Source organism: Serinus canaria, chromosome 3, assembly GCF_022539315.1.
Source record: "Serinus canaria isolate serCan28SL12 chromosome 3, serCan2020, whole genome shotgun sequence".
NCBI lineage: Eukaryota > Metazoa > Chordata > Aves > Passeriformes > Fringillidae > Serinus > Serinus canaria.
The window spans coordinates 14237674-14255283 of record NC_066316.1 but is presented as its reverse complement, the minus strand read 5'-3'; the positions used below and the strand labels follow the sequence as shown (position 1 = coordinate 14255283).

General features: G+C 45.9%; 2 protein-coding genes across 11 annotated transcripts in view; both read left to right on the top strand.

Moving 5' to 3' along the window:
• GPCPD1 (glycerophosphocholine phosphodiesterase 1) overlaps positions 1 to 5304 on the top strand; it is a 42974-nt gene extending 37670 nt beyond the window's left edge. For 6 of the 7 annotated variants that reach the window (XM_050973142.1, XM_050973139.1, XM_050973138.1 and 3 more), the window contains one exon: positions 3676 to 5304. In XM_050973142.1, the coding sequence (XP_050829099.1) occupies positions 3676 to 3880 (205 nt within the window). In that variant the 3' untranslated portion in view covers positions 3881 to 5304. Of the gene's footprint in view, positions 1 to 65; positions 595 to 3675 lie in introns of those variants that run through there. The other variant, XM_050973144.1, reaches the window with a different exon arrangement.
• A 231-nt stretch (positions 5305 to 5535) lies between these two features.
• MAL (mal, T cell differentiation protein) lies at positions 5536 to 14619 on the top strand. 4 transcript variants are annotated; one of them, XM_009096203.4, is made up of 4 exons: positions 5536 to 9868; positions 13129 to 13296; positions 13435 to 13563; positions 13804 to 14619. In XM_009096203.4, exons 1-4 carry the CDS (start codon positions 9782 to 9784, stop codon positions 13876 to 13878), a joined length of 459 nt encoding a protein of 152 aa, XP_009094451.1. In that variant the 5' UTR covers positions 5536 to 9781; the 3' UTR covers positions 13879 to 14619. The 4 variants fall into 4 exon arrangements, with proteins under 4 accessions (XP_009094451.1, XP_030091802.1, XP_030091803.1 ...); XM_030235942.2 differs by having other exon boundaries at positions 13435 to 14619; XM_030235943.2 differs by having other exon boundaries at positions 5536 to 13296.
• Positions 14620 to 17610: the final 2991 nt, after the last annotated feature.

The following is a 17610-nucleotide window of genomic DNA, read 5'->3' as shown; positions in this document are numbered from 1 at the left end:
TGAACTATGTGCATAGAGATTATTTCTGTAAGCTATTTTTTTCCAAACTTTAATCATCCATGTAGAATTGACCAAAACACTGTAGCCAGTTGTGAAGATGGCAGAAAAACTGTGTCCTGAATACCAAAAGTTGATGATACCAAGCTCTGGGATAAAAAAAAATGCAGGTAGGGGGTCTGGCTTTGCTTTGCATGGAGAAAAACTGCAAGACCAAATCTGGGAAGCTTACAAATGCCAGAAATATTAAAAGGCTGATCTCACTGGGGCAGAGGAAAGAACACAAATGCACTCCCTCCCCCCATCCAGGCCTTTCTCCACTTGGGCTGCAAATTATTACATACACTCAAAGTCATTAATCCAAGCAGATGTTCTGGGATGCTGGGATGATATTCTCCTATTTTCCTGTGTTAACTACCATTCATCTCAGTGTTTAACCAAATTATTTGAATTAAAAGGGCAGTCTCTTCAGAAAGGTGCTATGTCTGCCTTCAGGCTTTTATTTGGGCTCTTAAACAAGAAAGTACTTTATGTGCATGACTGGGTATCTTCTGTCTGCACAGAAATCACATCCTTAAATGCTTTATTAGTCTGTCTCAATTTTAATTAAAGAAGAAATTTCAACCTATTGTGAAACTCTCTGTCTTGGTTAAAATGCTGATTTTAAACACAGGGTTTCTGAGGTGATTGATCTGGTGTTTTTCTCCTGGATAGGCTTTGGAAGCAGTCCAGAAAATATTTCTGTATTTGAAGATACTTATCTCAGTAAGAACAATGCAGCCTTGTGTTTTTACACCTGCTGGCTGTATATTGTGGATATGGAATACCAATGTGGAGAGGGGGTGGGTGCTAGCTTACACTTGCATCATCTTTTCTCATTCACTTTACATGATCTGAACTTTGTTTGTTGAATAATATACAGAACTGCATAAAAATACTAAATCACTATTTCCCAAACATGGATGCTGGGAGCTTTTCCATGAGAGCTTTGTCTAAACACTGCAGTTCCTTACGCTGCATGTTGCATTTGCAGGCAAAAGCTGTGCTTGAGTGGTATTAGTAACTTCCCAACATTTGCACAAATTTAGCTCGCAATCAAATCAAAAGCATTTTAAACACATCTCAAAAGCACAAGACTGCTGAAATCTGGGCTGCCCTGTTTGCCTGAAACTGCATGTTACCTAAATAACAGCATGGATATGTGGAGGAAGGGTAGTTGGAGTTAATTTGTAATCTACTCAGTGGTTGAATTAAGATGTTATGCAATGGCAGTTTAAGTCTTCCCTATTTTGTGAATTGCAAAGTAAACTCTGTTTTCCTCGAGATCTAAAGAAAAGTGAAAAGCTTTAATCAAAAGCTTCAGAAAATCTTTTGAGCATGAAAACAGTATTTCAGTGCTGCAGCCTCTTGTCTAGAACATGTTTTCAGAGGTTGCAAAACACCTTTCATGAGCCAAACACATCAGTTTTACACCCACTTCAGAGCCCTGCAACGTCCTGCAAGTCTTTTGTAGAAGGTGCTTACTTAAAAAAGTGATGTTTAAAGGACTTCTCAGTCTTCTGCTGGGCTTGCTTATTAACAGGAGGTTGGATGGAGAAACTTTGGTGCATAGTTGCTTACAAATTATTGTCCTGTTGAAGAAAGGAGGATAGGGACATGAGAGTTTATTCCTTATCTTTACAGTGATGTTGGAAATAATTAGAGAAGTACTGGAGCTCTGTTGCTGCAAACTGCTGATGTACTTTTGTGGACCCAAACAAAAAGTAGGTCAAGAAATTCTGAAGTTTTGCTTTGAGTTGTCTTCTCTGCCTTTGGTTTAAAAGAAACCAAATACCCACATTGGAGTGGACTGGCTCTAGTGGACAGCTTGAAAGGAACTTGGAGGGTTGAATTCATCCAGAATCTCAATTGAAAATTTTTTAGAGTGGAGCAGAAATTAAAGAGTTTATACTTGTTGTAGTAAAGAACTAGTAATAAAATACTTGCCAGAAGCTGTTTGGAAACATGCTTAACCATGTTCTAGGAACAAGGGGCTAAGAAGAACCATTCTTTTGCTGTTCTAGTGTCCAGCTGATGGGAAAGACTTCAGATTCTTAGCTCCTAACACGTGTTTTGTGTAGAATACTATCCTCCAGTTTCAGTGTTTTGTGTGGAATTTGCAGGGAAATTCATAAGGTGTCAGCTGACTCGACTGAAGAAAGCACAGGAAGGAAGGAAGAGCTGTTATTTTGCAGAAAGCTTCCATTGGGTAAATTTGGGTCATATCTTAGGCCTGTATTGGATTACAAGTGATGTGCACGTAATTCAGATGCTATGCCTTCTGTTTGAATTTCATTAAACTGGACAGCATCTATCCTCACTTATAGGAGTTTCTTCACAGAAATTGTCCTTGACCTTACTGTGATCATATCAATATTTCCTGTGGAAGTGTTTCCTCACTTGAATCCCATTATTGATCCCATCTTTGAGAGCTGCATGTTGGTTTTGGTGTCTTGGAGTTGCCAGCAGTTCACAAGTTGTCCTGTCAGAGTAAAAGGGCACCTTGCACTCTCTCACTTGAGCACTGCATTGTTAGTGGCATTGGTTTCTTTTGGGCATAAATTGAAAAATGTGTGAGAGACAAAGGATGATGAAATAAAAACAAACTACTTTCTTGAAGGACTCATAAGTGAAGTATGATCATTCCTAAAGACTAAGGCAGAAACCATGGTAATTTCTTGCAGAAGTTTTCATTTGAAGGAGAAAATCCTGAAGACCTGCAATATCTGGAACTATGTGCAACAGCTAAAAATAAGAGCAGCTGGGTGCCAGGATTAAAATTTTCTATATAAACATGCTGATATTAAAAAATTAATTTTTGGAAATCAAGGTATATCCTTGTTACAATAGGTGTTGTACCAGTGTTAGGTTACAGGAGCACCAATGCTTTTTCTTTATAATGAATTACACCGGAATAGCGTTTGAGTTGTGCTCAGTGCTTGCACTGTCACTCAAAATGTGGTTTGGATTTGGACAATCTGGTAATGATGCTGACATTTCAAATCTGCAGCTTTGTTTACATATGTGAAAAGAAGAAAGTGAAAACAGGATAGGCTGTTTAAAACAAAGTAGTGCAGATGGTTAATCTGCATTAGGTGTGCAGAGAGGTCAGATTTTCTGTTTTTCACACTTCACTTAATATTGTGGTAATCATGGTCATTTATAAAAGAAAAAATTCTGAACTGGGGGAGGTGAAATACTTCTTGAAACAGTAAGTATACACTCAATGCAGTATTATGTGCCAGCAGTATATTAGAGTATATTATATCTGTTCAAATAATCTCAGGGCTCTGAAATTTCTTATGCTTTGAACTTTGAAGCCTAGAACACTGCTCTTGTTTCACTGCTTTGTGCCACCTGTAAAATCACATTTGTCAGGAGATGAAGTGAGTATATGGCAGTAGGTTTTTAGTATATCCAATGAAACACTAACCAGCCTGTAAAGGGAATACCAGTAAAGGGAATACCATTTTCTATTGTGAGATAAGCAGCAAAACATAAGGTACTAATCCCAGACAAACTGACTCTGGCGCCTAATTTTGCTCTGTTAAGGGAAAAAACCCAGGTGCTTCATCTGGTGTAGATTTCTGTGCACTGCTAGTTTATACTGATCAGTGTTTTTTCTTTTCTCCTTTATAGGATATATGACTCAAATCCTGAACAACCAAATATATTCCAGGTGGAGCAGCTGGAACGTCTCAAGAGAGAGCTGCCAGAGTTGAAAAGCTGTGTGACCCCCTCAGTTAGCCACTTCAAATCCGTAACTCCATGTAAATGCCATCATTGTCACCCGGGAGAGAAAGCTGTAGATAACTTGAAGAATTTTAACATGCAAAAGAACTAATTTTAGGCAGAATGCTGTTTTGTATCTATAGAATTTTCACCATTGGAATAGTTCTGTCTATGCTTTCAGGTTGGTTTGGTTTAATTTTAAGTCTTCAAATAGCAATAACTGTGTTCCTCCTTCCTAACAGTACTTGGTAAAACTTCAAGCAATGTTATAATATTCAGCCAGTTACAGTTATTGTTCCAAATTACATATACAGTTTTAACTTTTTCCTCACATCATATCAAGTCTTGAAAAAGAGAATTATTATCATATTATTTTGCTTTTAAAAAAACCAAAAATTAATTAAGTAGTCTCAGTAGTGAAAGCTCAGAAACTAAATTGTAGAGAAATTACAATAATCTGATATTGAATATGCTGAAAATTTGTATTGATTTTGATTTTACTTACAGGCTGACAAGCTGTAGCATTTATCTGACAGCAGGAAATTGAGTGATTTTAAGATACATATAAATAGATCTGGCCTACAAAAAGATCTGAACAAATCTGTACCTCATGTATATGTATTTGCACTGGTAGATCCACCTGTACAAAGCTTTGTGCCATTTAAAAATATTTAATTTTTTAGCAAACTGCAGCTTGTTTTCCCCCACTTCATTGGAATTGAGGCTGCTGCCTTTGTTTCCTCATCCCCCAGCTGAGTGGTGCAGCAGTCGGGGGAGAAGCATGAGTACAGGTTTTTCATTAATCACACACAGGCCTGCTAAACTTTCAAAATGTTGCTAATAATCATAACAGAATTACAGAAACATCTGCAGTGGTCGAGAATCTTTTTTGCACAGTAACCTTAATGAACAGATATGTACCCTGCACAAACTACAAAATGCATGCTTTATCTATTAAGCATGAATTTTAGGTGTTTGCTGAGGTCCTTGCATCTTTATGGTGCTAGTTATGTGTGAAGGGTGCAAGGACCAACTCAACAACTTAATTTCCTTTGCCTGAGAAACCACAAGCCTGTTATTGACAAACATTTGGAGAAGAGGCTCTACCATAGGTGGTATGTATGTATACCATACGTGGTTTGTCTTACTTATAATGCAAGCTACTGGCTTTTGTATTTTGAAGATTTTTGGCTTTTACCATGGAGTAAGAATCACAAATGTACTGGATTCAGATAATCAGTATTCTGTTGGCTGGTATCTGTCCTCTGTAATTTATTACAAAGTCATAGTTTAGAATTCTTAATAGATAAGTATGCATGTCCCTTCTCCTCCTGATGTTGCAGGTCATGCCAACACAACACCTGTAACTTTCTACTGAAATGTTAATGTATAATAAGAATGGAAAATATTTATTTTTTTTTCCTCTTGTAAATTGACAATGAAAACAATAGTATGTACTTTATATACAGTCATTGCTACATATAGAACTGATTGTACAAAGAGTAAAGCCATTGCAAATAAGTGCTTGAGCCTGCACTGCTGAGCAGTTCAAAACAGCTTGTTTTGACTTGTGCATTTTAGTATTTTAAGTTTGTCCTGCACAAACAGCACAATAGTATTAGGTATCTGGAAGCCTTCTTTTATTAAAAAAAAAAGGAAAAAAAAAAACCAACAAACTGCAAAACAACCCTAAACCAAAACTGGAAGCATGTGAGCTGTTTTTGAGAAGGGGAGGGGGCACTAAACCAGAATCTTGGCATCAGGAACCTGTGGCTGTTACTTGATACATTCCTTATTATGTGATTAATTCTTAAATTTCTTATTTTTTTCCCCCCTCATTTGTGTACCCTGTGGGATTCTCTTGGTAGGTCTTGAGGGCTTTGCCAGCTGTTACTCAGCTCCAAGCAGAGTTTGTGTTACTGCTTGTGAAAGTTGGGCAGCACATCCTCAGAGGTGCTGAGACACATGTTCTGTGCAGAGGGGCTATAAAAGCTGTGCTGTGTGAAGCACTCTCTCAGACTAATCCCAGTGAGATGCTCAGGCACCCTTAAAATCTTGTTTCCCAGCCTTCAGTGCTCAGGGAATAGCACTTGCCAGTTCTGTTTGGGAGGAGTGGGGGTGGAAATAAATCCACCCACTGTGATAATTTTACAGGACAGTTTTGAGCAGTGTTAGTGTTGGTGTTTTCTTGATGACTCCTTTTTTTTCGGAGTAAGTTGTGTCAGCAACTTCCTCCAAACCTGAGGAGCTCCAACAGCTCTCCTGCTCTGCCAGTTCTTGGAGCTGAGCTCACAGCTTGGGCACGCTGAGCAGCTGTCACTCAGCCCCTGGCACTGCAGAGGGGATAGAAGGAACCAAAGAGCAGGAATTTGGGATCTGGCAGGGGGAAGTGCCCCCTCCTGCTCTGAAGTGCTTGTTGGAAACCAGTGTGGTCCAGGGCAGAGATGGCTCTGCTCCAGCCAAGGGACTGCTGCAGAATTTTAATCCAGAGCTGTGGGAGCTGCAGTAGGGGAGACAGAATTTCTCTGTTGATTTTGGAACATTTCCTTCTGGCCCACCCAAAGACTGGGCTCTACATTTATAGTATTGGTTGCTGAATGGCACTCCCACATGATACCTGTACTTGTGTGTGCGCATATATATATATATATTTATATATGTATGTAGCTGGATGGTGTGGGAGCTGTCATGACAGAGCTGGTGTGCTATGATACACAGTTGGATGCTACTTGCAGAATTTCTCCAAATAACTGCGCCTTCATGTATTTTCAGTCACATAAATCCTGTACCTTAACTGTACATGTGCAGCAAAAGTCTTGGTCACAACAGCTGCCAGCTGAGGAAACACTTGCTGACTCCACATTTGTCTCACACCTCTGGAATTACACCCCACATCCTGGAGTTTTGCACGTTCCTTCTCAGCTGCATTCATCATATCAATCCCCCAGAGCCCAGCTCTGACACTTTAAACAGCCAGCAACTGCTTCCATACAGTTCTTGGGGAAAAAAGCCAGCCCTGGCCTTCCCCTTCCTCTTGCCGCCTGTGAACTGCGCCACATGCAGGTCTTTGCTCTTCCTTTTCACTGTGTGTCCCCTCAGATTCTCTCACAGAATCTATGTCCAACATTGAAAAAACTCCAGTAGCTGCTCCCTCAGAGAAGCTCCTGGAAGAAAGTGCCAGTGCTGGACCTATGGCTTTCTTTTGTAACCTAGAAACTGCACTGAGGTGATTCACTTTCCCTTCTTCAGGATCCAAAGCTGAAGCCCTCCCCTACTTGCTCCCACTAAAAAGGACAAAAAAAACTGTTGGCTTTTATCTTCCCAGTGCCACCATTCAGAACTCCACCCTATATCCCTGTGTACTTCCTAGACAACTGAGCGTCCTGTGATACTGCCTCAGAAACCCCAAGGGCAGATCTGAAGCCAGAAGTGTCTAGACCCTACTGGCAAAGTGTGGCAGCACAAAAAGAAATACATTTATTTTGGAAGGCAAGCAGCTCTCCCTGGTGTTCCTGATGCAGATAAGAGGCTCCCCAGGAGAGGTGAAGGCCAGCACCTGCTTTCTTTCATGGCACTTCCAGTGTGGGAGTAATCCTCCCAGGAGCCCTGCCCCAACATTTGAGTGCTGCCTCCAGTGTTGAATACATCCACCAGGGACTGCTCTAACACAGAAGTTCTCTCCCAGGAGCTGCTGCTGGTTTGTACCTCCCCGGGGCTGCATCTCCTGCACCACCAACGATGGGCTGAGGTGCTGTCCTTAGCAGATAAAGGCATCCTCATCCTCTTTCTGGAGCTCGCCTCCAGTATTTGGATCCCAGCTCCAAAACTCTGTGTGTCCAGGGATCTCTTTCAGAGAAGCCTTTTCAGAACAGAAAACTCAGTGGTTCATACCTCCCTAGGGAGCCCTGTAGTGTCATCCTTTTTGTTTCAGCTGGCCAGCAGCTGGCAAGGATGGGTATGAATAAATGACTGCTTTATTTAAATTGATTAGATGAAAATGTAAAAAGAGAAAAATGCAAAAATGGCAAAACTACAATCTGATCAGAGTTATTTACTACATAATGAAGCTGCTAATACAGTGCTCTATTTATTGCACCAATAACATAGCCAGTTTAATAACTATCAAATAGAGGTTGATGTTACTCACCCATGTCACTGGCCATGAGCAAGCCTCTCATTCAGCCTCCAGAGCTGTCCCTCAGGGGTGTTCCCAGCCTAGGGAAGAATCTTCATGCATCTCAAGGAGATATGCTGGGAAAACTGGGACTGATCTTTCGTAGTATGAAGAGATTGACTGTCTTGCAACTTTTAGATTCTGTGTTGTCCTCAGCAGAACATGTTTGAGTCAGATTTTACCAGCTCTTTGGTTTCTGCTCAAAACTTTCATCTCTCACTTCCCTACCAGGCTCTTCCACATCCCTGTTGATGCCCACCTCATTTAGGAGGAGCACCCTCATGAGGGGCCTAATTTAAGAGTTTGGTCCAGCTGGTCTCAGCATTCTTCACCACTGAACCCAGTGTCCTACTAAACCCCCTGGTTTTTAATCCATCACCAAATATTTGTGAATAAGACAAAGAAGGGGTTCTTTAAAGCTGTCACAGCCCTTCCAAATGGAACAGCTCCAGTGGCCCTGCCCCTCATAATGCAGTTGCTTGTTCCTCACACCAGTCCCGTGGTCCCAGGAACAGGAGAGCTTCATCTCCATCCCTTACAGAGACAGTGAGACCCCTCTGGAGCTGTGTCTGTGTCTCCAGCTCCAATGCCTATGTTCCCACTGCTTCCAGCTCTCCCACTGCTGACTGGTTTCTAGGTCTGCCTCATATCCAAGGTTTCATCCATTACGTGTAGCTGTGTCACCTTAGGGCAAAGGGATCTCACTGGAGAAGTGGGAAATCAGGTGGATGCAGGGAAAAGAAGTCTCTCCCACATTGGAAGAAGTCATGAAGGTCAGCATGGACTCTGCATTTAAGTGAAAAAAGGTCTCCAGAAGAAAAAGAAGGATGGCATTATCTACTTAGATGTTTTTGCTTCAATAGACTGGAAATAATAGAGCTCCAGCTCTGGGTCAGAGGCATCCATCCCATCCCTTCACTGCCCCACCAGCTCTGTGATTCTGTGCTTGCTCTGCCATGTAACCCTGCCCCTCACTTAATCTGCTTCTTAAAAGCATTTCCCCAGTTTTTCTGATGTTGCAGCCTTCTCCACTCCCCTGCCTCACTGCTTTCTCCAAGGGACAGGTTTTACCCTGTCTTCCTTTCTCAAAGGAAGTTCTTTTCACTTCTTGGCCTCAGCTTCTGGAGTTCTGTGGTTTTTGCTGTGTGTCCAAGTGTGTTAAAAAGGACTAAATATTCCATATGCTCCCATGGACTACAAACAAAAAGGTAAAATTTAAAAAGTGAAACTGCCTGAGAAGTCTCATCGTTTTAGGTCATTTGCGTTACCTTGGCATTTCCAATCTCCTTCAGAGATGATGGAGGTGGTTTGCCCTGCTGTTTGATTGCGCTCATCCCTGGATGTCTGTGGGACATTTCTAGGCCCCACTGTTTGCCCCGTGTCACATCCTGGCCACCAGCCACCCTCGTGTCCTCTGCTGTGACCACCTCAGGTGTGCGGGGACCATGCTGGCTCACTGTGCAGATCAAAGGGGACTGGAGGCTGTCCAGGTGGATGGGCACAGGTGTCCCCTGCTGCCCTCAGCTGTCACCCCAGTGCCACTCGGCCCTGCCCAGGGACCTGCCTGGCACTCTCGGGTGCAGGGACAGCCGCTCTCTGCTCCCAGCGCCCCGGGGCTGTCCCTGCGTGTCCCGAACACCTCCCATGTGACTCCAGGTCACAGGGTTTGGCCACACCTGTGCCACTCACAGCTGTCTTCATCTGTCAGCAGGAAGCAGGGAGGAAAGGAACCAGGGCAGGAAGGGCAGGAAAGAAGGAAGAGAGAGAGGGAGAGGTAGGGAGGCTGCATTCAGCAGTGAGGAGCAGAGTGACCGATAAGGACCGTGCCAGAGGCTTCCAATGTCCTCCTCAACTTCCAGCAGCACTTTGCCCAGCGGCCTGGCCGTCCTGACGACCTTCCCAGATGTGCTCTTCATCCCTGAAATCGTGAGTGCTGGCTTGTCCCTGGGGGAGGGCCGTGGCTGCTGCTTGGGCACTCAGCACAAGTTGTGCTGCAGGTGTCCGAGGGGTGACACTTGTCCCCAAACGAGTGGCTCAGGACCCATGCCAGGTCCCTGAGCCACAAGGGGCTGGAGAGCATCTCATCCTCGGAGAAAACCACGGGCTCTGAAGCTCTCCTTTAGTCTGCGGTGGGATTTTTCTGGAGCCTTTGAAAAACGTTTTAATTTCCTGCCTGAAAAAGCAGCAGGGGTTGCTGGTGGGTTTAAGTGGGTTGCCAAATGGAGCCGCTTAATTACCCGGGGGTGATTTTAGTGCATAGCCCAGGCAGAGGATGAACTGCTCGCTTGGAGCAGGGGATTAGGGCGAGCAGAGGGAATTGTTTGCAGCAGCCGGGGCTGCGCTGCTCCATCGCGGCATTCCTGAGCCGCAGGTGCGGAGCTGCGGGACCCTGGGCGTGTGGGTGAGCGAAAGGTGAGCAAAGGGTGAACAAACACCTTGTAACCTCTTTCCACATTGTAACTTCATTGAGCAGGAGGAGATCATAATCTTAATGGACTTGGTGCAGGTGGTTAAAAGCATTTGCTCTGAGCATAGGTTATGAGATACAAAGTCTCAGCTTGAACTTTTTCCCCTTAGTTTTCTGGCCCACGAATGAAACGTGCTCCTCTCATAAGAGTTTGGGAGGCTTTTTCTAATTTCCGAGCGCTTTGGTCCAGCTCTGGCTGAGTATTGTAGGATGCCATTCAAATTATTTCATGGTAAAAACTGCAGTTTTGCCATCTGGCACCAAATCCTTTCCTGTCACCCAGCTTGCTCCCCCCTCCTGGGATTGACAGCGTTTCCTTCGTTCTCCTGGTGATAACAATGTAGCAAAGAGGATGTAGGGAACGGCTTTGCTTCAGCCGCTCCACTCGTGCTCTGCAGACCTGATCTCTGCCCGAGAGCAATGCCCCGGTTCCCTGCAGCTACAGGAAGGAAGATGCTAAGTGCCTGTGGAGGTTTTGGCCGGGCTGACACTTGCCAGCCACCCCTGCCCCTGAGTTATGTTAGTCCTGTTGGCCTCAGAGAGCTCATTCCCCTCGAACTGTTTGTTTGTAATCCCTGTCTCCGGGGGATTTGGCAGGGCAGCTTGCTGAAGTGAGCACCCTATCCTTGGTTTGGGGAAGGTCTGGAAATGTGCATCCTGAAGGCCCAGGAACCACCCAGGAAGGAGGAATGCTGCATGACTGGATTTCTCCATCTCCAGGCAGATTCTGGGCTGTGCAGCTGTGTGACCTCTGCTGTGTACACAGGAGGTGGCTGCCTTGAATCACAGGGATAAAGAGTTTCTCATTCCTTAGTGGAATCTCAGTTTGCCTACCATCGGCCAAGATGGTAACATAACAAAACAAAACAAAACAAAATTGGCATTTGAAATGCTAAGATGGTTGTGAAATTTTCAGAAGATCCTACCTGCAGCCCAGATGATTGCCACATTTGCATGGGCTGATTAAAAGTTACAATTTTTAATCTGTGAGGCTCACTTTATTTCTTGTAATCTATTTAATTTGAAGAACTTTCTGCACATATGGATACCCTGACCTATGTGGAAAACCTGAAACAAGCTGAAAGCAGATATGTTTGCTTTGTAAAAGCTATTTAAAGGTTGAATTTTTTTCTTAGACTGTCGTCCACATCCTGCTGTGAGTTATTGAAAGCCTCTCAATCCTTCCTTCCTTTTTATGATTCTTCACCATAAAACCAAAGTCAATAATCAAACCACATCAAACAGACTTTTCTGAGTGGGCAAGCACAGCCTGCAGGAAGGAGAGATGGTGAGTGGTACGAAGTGAGCTGTGGTGCTTCTTTCCCCAACCTTGTATCTCACCATAATTTGTGCCTGATTTTAATGGAGCATAATGCTTTTCCCCAAGATTTTTAGCTGCAACACACTCATTGTGTCAGCCCATGAGTGATTAAAAGGACTGGATTAGTGTTCAAGGCTCAGCCTTTGGTTGTTACAAGAGAGACCAGAAGAGCAGCTCTTTGGAAGACCCATTTTCACTCAGGTCTTTGCCACATCTCAACCACATAATTGATGTAATGTCAATTTGCATAATGGCACCAACAAACTTTCCTACAACTGTGGGGTGACACAAATGATGTAACATTTTCTGAGTTACCATAAATCAGAGACTTCCTTTCTACTTGCAAAATGCCTGGAAGGAAATGGAAATGAGTATGAGCTGGCACTCATTTGGGACACACTGGCCATACAAGGATCAGAATGACCTTAGAGTCAGCAAGGCTCTCCTACCTCTGGGCATTTGCCTGAATCCCAGACTGGCTGGTGATGAGGGATAGGTCCCCACAACAGCACAAATCCACAGAGTGTGGGCTCAGCTGTGGAGCTCCTTATCCCAGGATGCTGCACAGACCGAACTTCGCACAAGTCCAAGGAACTCAGTCCAACGGGGCTGATTTGTGGCACAGAAAAGCTACTGAGGGCATTTCAGTGTAAAGGCACCACTTGCACTCCAGACATCCCACAACACTGAACATAATGCTCCTATCCTCTTGTGCAAGAGTCTGCTGGTGAATGGATGGAGCCCAGACATTGCTGTCCCTGTGTACCACCAGGAAACCCATGGCAAACTCCCAAGGCTGGCTGAGAAGGTCCCACTCACTCCCAAACCAGCAGCTGGGACCAGGCACAGCTCTGGTGTAGCCAATGAAGGATGACCCAAAGAACTGGAGCAGCAACACAAGCTTCCTTTCCCAAGCAGGAGCTCTTTTCAGGCTCTTTTCCCCTACCCAGGGAGTCAAACCTCTCCTCAGTCTGTTCCCTCCTTTCAGAGTGATATTTGCATGTGACCCTTGCGAGGGCAGGTTCTGTGCTGCTTGTGCAGGTGAGCTGGGTTTGACACTGCTCCTGGCAGGGATCTGACATGCTGGGTGTGAAGCAAACACACCTCTCCTAAATCAGCCTCCCGGTTCATTAAAGCCAGCTCTCTGAAGGGTCTGAGCCAGCCTCCTAAGCACACTGGTGTAGGGAGGGTGTGAGTGGCAGTGGCACCAATGAGGAATTTTTTTTGGTCAGGATCAGTGGCAGATACTCCCAGCTAAATGCCCATTTTCGGGTGGAGGCTGGGAAGAACTCATGGGCTGCTGCCATGTGCAGTGCCAGAGGCACGAGTGGCTTTTGGCTCCGCTCTGGACAAGTCACTTTATCCCACACTCACCATGTCCCCCACTTTGACTTGCAGATCATTGGGGGCCTTGTGTGGATCCTGGTGGCATCCTCGAAGGTCCCATACCCCATGCTGCAGGGCTGGGTGATGTTTGTCTCCGTGTTCTGCTTCGTCATGTCCATCTCCCTCCTGTGCCTCTACCTCTGCGGGGCTCACGGCGGCGGCAGCTGCTGGGTTGCCTTGGTACGTGCCTGTGACAAACCCTAGGGGTGGGTTTGTCACCAGCAGGGTGCTGCTGCTGCTCTCCAGACTGCAGCCTGGGGGTGGCTGTAGGGGCAGTGTGACTCCCTTGGAGGTGACTGTGTGATCCTTGCTCCTTAGGATGCCATCTGCCAGTGCACGGCAGCGCTGTTCTACCTCAGCGCCGCGGTGCTGGAAGCCTACACGACCTATTCCCTTGGCCTCTTCCCAATCCTGGCACATCAGTACAGGGAGAACATTGCTGCCGTGGTGAGTGCCTGGCAGGAGGGCAAGGAATGGCAGCAGGTGGCTCTGGAGTGGCCTCAAGTGCAAATCTGTATTTGTACCAACAGTTTGGGGAGGGGGGAGAGAAACCAGTCGCCATCTCAGTGTGCATGGGTGTCCCCAGACATGTGGCACGTCACGAGGCATGGGCATGGGCATGGGCTCAGTGCTGGAGTGGCACCGTGCCACAGAACATTGATGGGCTGCTGTGTTTTTCCATCCCAGGTATTTGCATTCGTGGCCACCCTGCTTTACGTGATCCACAAGGTGTTCTCGCTCCTGCGGTGGAAATCATCCTGAGAGCCTGAACAACCCCAGAACAATGGCTGCCCTCTCCAGGCTGGGTTTGGGTTTTGTTTTCTGATGTATAGCCTAGAAACAAGCAGCTTTCTATGTGGGATCTTGGTGATGAAGACAACGAGCTTGCCAGAGAAAGCAATATCTTGGCACAATCTGTTTCCCTTCAATATCTTACAGGCTGGGTACAGTTTGATGCTGGGGCCAAAAAAAAAAAAAAAAAAAAAAAAAAGCCATTCAGTTTTAAAAAAATATAGTACAGTTGGGTTCAAAGGGCTAAAATATCCCTGGACTTCACCTTTATGTGTCCAGGGTTGTTACTGGTATCAAGGGAAAAGTGAACAACAAACACCAAGGAGCACAAGTGTGAAACCATGTCAGTTTAATTGCTGTGTGCTCATTTAAGTGTGTTTCTCTCCCTAAAACCACTGTACAAATTAATATTTTCATGCAGTTTCTGAAAATGCCTTCTCTGACTTGCAATGAGCAATGGGAACAATATTTAACTCAGCTGCTGAATTCTGAGGTATGACTGTAAGGCCAGGAATTACCACTGCCCTTGATCCCACCCCTGCAAAGCACAACCTGGAAGGGGCCCAGTGGGCTGTGGGAGAATTCTCTGGGTGATCAGAATCAAATCCTCAGTAAGCAGAGGCAATCAACTCCTGCATTGGGTGAATGGCTACTCTCTCACACACTGCCACGGTGTCACTAATAAAGATGGGTTTGCTGTGATTTGGAGAAGGGGTGAGTCCTTGCTGCTTTTTTTCCCTTTGCTGCACCCAGGCACAGCCCAGGAGCTCTGCACCCTGACAGGGCAGTGCCACCACGGGGGCTGAGTGAGTGGCTGTGTGGAGCTCAATTGCCAGCTGGGGTTAAACCTTGACAATGAACTAATTGAAATGGGGTTTATACCCAGGAAGGGATATTTTCAATGTGTTAGAGGTGCCTAAAAAACAGTGGTGCTAAATTATCTCTTCCAGCTTGTGGGGCAAAGAATGCTTCCATTTTAAGTCTGAAGTTCCTGGATAACAATGAGGACTAGAGGACAAGAGGGAAATAGAAGTTGACTTCTAGGAGGCTCCTCTGTTGCTTTATATCCGAGGAAACTTTTGACCTGTGACCATGGGTTTGGTTTGAAGCTTTTAAATTGCAAACTAAGGAAAATATTTGTGGAGATTTTTTCCTTGCTGAAAACCAGCCTGACTTGTTTTGCTTGTGTTACTGTGACAACAGGGAACTGGTTGCAACAGAGGTGGAAAGAGAAATCCCTTTTCAGAGCAGGGAGGGAACTCAAAGCCACTTTGGACAATGGCACATAGCTCTGAAGTTCAACATCCACCTGTTGAAACTGGTTCCATCACCCCATCATCATGGGGCGTGTGTGGGGGTGTTGGTGCCCAGGTTCTATGAACGCCCCTGAATGTGACAAGGGAACACAAAGATGCCTTTCTGCTTGGATGTGTTTAAAAAGGCAGGGATCTGCAGCCCTGCCCTGGCCTTGGGATGAGCTGTCTGTGTTCCACCTGTGCCCAGCACCCTTGCACCCAGCAGTGTTGCCTGTCCCCTCACATCCCTGTCCCTGTGCCTTGTGGCCATCCCATTGACAGCCCAAGGCTTGGCATGGCCCCAGTCTCCTTCCTTCTGCTTTGCTTTGCCCTTTGCTTTCCCCTTGCCTGGCACACACCAGTTCACACCAGTCTGCACCAGTCCCACTCTGTGTCCTTCTGTCCCACCCTGTTTGCTTCCCCCACAGCCTTGCTGGAAGCCAGCACTGGGGAAAAGCAGCCAGGTGCTGCTGGTATGGCAGTGTCCATGGGCTGGAGGGACACTCAGCGAGGCTCTGTGGCCCCAGTGTCACCTGGGCCCAGCTTTTGCCTGGGGAGGGCTGGGCATATGGAAGGGACCCCCTCCCCAGAAAATGGAGCTGGAACTTTGATACCCTCCTGGTGTCACCCCAAGCTGAACCCCGGGCAGCTGAGCAGGGGCAAGGGAGGTCCCTGCTTTGCACAGGGCTGCAGGGCCCCAGCACAGGACAGTGACACTGGGAGGGGTGGCTGTTGAATTGCAGCAATGGGCACCTTCCCTGCACAGTGGAAAGAGGAGAAAATGACACGAGAGAGGTTCATCATGCCCAGCTTTCCTCTCATCTCAACACAGCCCCAAAGACTGCCATCCGTGCCCTGGAAGCTGGGCAGCCCAAGCGAGCTGTCTGGATAATGGCACACCCCCAGCACTTCCTGAAGGAAAAGATGCTGCCCAGAGCTTTTCCAGGACCTTCAGTCCATGTCTGCAGCACATCTCTTCCCCACAGAGAGCCCTGAGGGCAGCACTGACCCCAAAATTTGCTGACACTCTGCTGGAAACATGGCATGATGGACACTGCAGGCTAGCAAGCCTTTTCCTTTGGGGACACTTCCATGGGGCCAATGCACTCTGGCAGGGCTCCCCAGGATGTGGGAAGGCTGGCCCTGCAGTTTGTTCAACACAGACACTGCAGTCCCTGCCTGCAGAGCTGCTCCCAGCCTGGCCCCAAATCCCACACCCTGCATTTGCAGGGATCAGGAATTCCCAGATCCCCCCAGACTGGTATCCCTCCATTGCTGGGATTCCCTCGCAGATGTAACTGCCAGATGGAGCAGCCCATTTAAAAAGCCACAAATCAGGCTTTTCTCCAGAGCATTTACAAGTCCCATTCACATGCTGAAACACTGGGCCTACTGTGCCCCTGCAGCCACCACCAGGTTTCATCTGGTTGTGTAAGTGGAATCCTCATCTCTGCTCTTCTCCAGCTTCCTCAGCAGGACAAGGAGGTCTGCAGGCATCTGCTCTGGAGAGCAGGCAATTACATGCTACTTAAACCAATCTATGCACCTGCAGGCAGGCAAAGCCTCAGCTCCTATTAAAAACAAGATTGCAGACATATTCATTAACTATGCCCAGATTGTAATCTTGGTTGCTCTTGCTTAACTAAGTGGTTTAACCACCCTGTTAACTATTCTCCAAATATTTGCATGCTGGATACCTTGCCTCCAGCAATGCAATGAGTTAGGAGAGCCTCCATCTTCTCCTGAACTGCAGGAGAATAATTTGATTTTTAATAGAAAATTATGACCAGCTCCATGGAAAATGCAGGAGTTTCTCATTTTACAGCCAGCTTTGTCTGTGAGCAATGAGCAATCTGTGTGCTGGGTAAAACATCTACACAAGCCCCTGTGTTAATAGGAACAAACCTGTGGGAACAGTAAAGCCACAAAAGATTAATTTTATGTAGGGGCCTAAGCTCAACAGCAGAGATGCCAGCTGAAGGCAAGCACACATTCCCCAACAGCAGCTTGATGTGCTGGGACAAGAAACTTTGCAACCTGAACACCTGGAAATCCTAACTGAAGGTATATTTGGACTGAGGTATTGAAGGTATTTTTTTCCTGGCGAACAGGAAGAAACCTTCATCCCACTGCTCAGCAGGCATGGCCTTGGAAATAGAATTTTCATTGCAAGAGTGAGATAAAAGTCAACTAAATTCACCCTGCCTGTCTGTATATACACAACTGCTGTCTTTAGAAACCTGCACTGAAATCAGTGTAAAACATTGCTCCTAAATGTCTTTAACATCAGAACTCCAAATGTAAATTCCCAGGCTGGTCTTGAAGGATTTCTAAGGTATTTTCTCCCATACTAACAAAGGAGGTGGCCCAAGCATCTTTTGGCATTTGGGGAAATGCCATGCCAGGC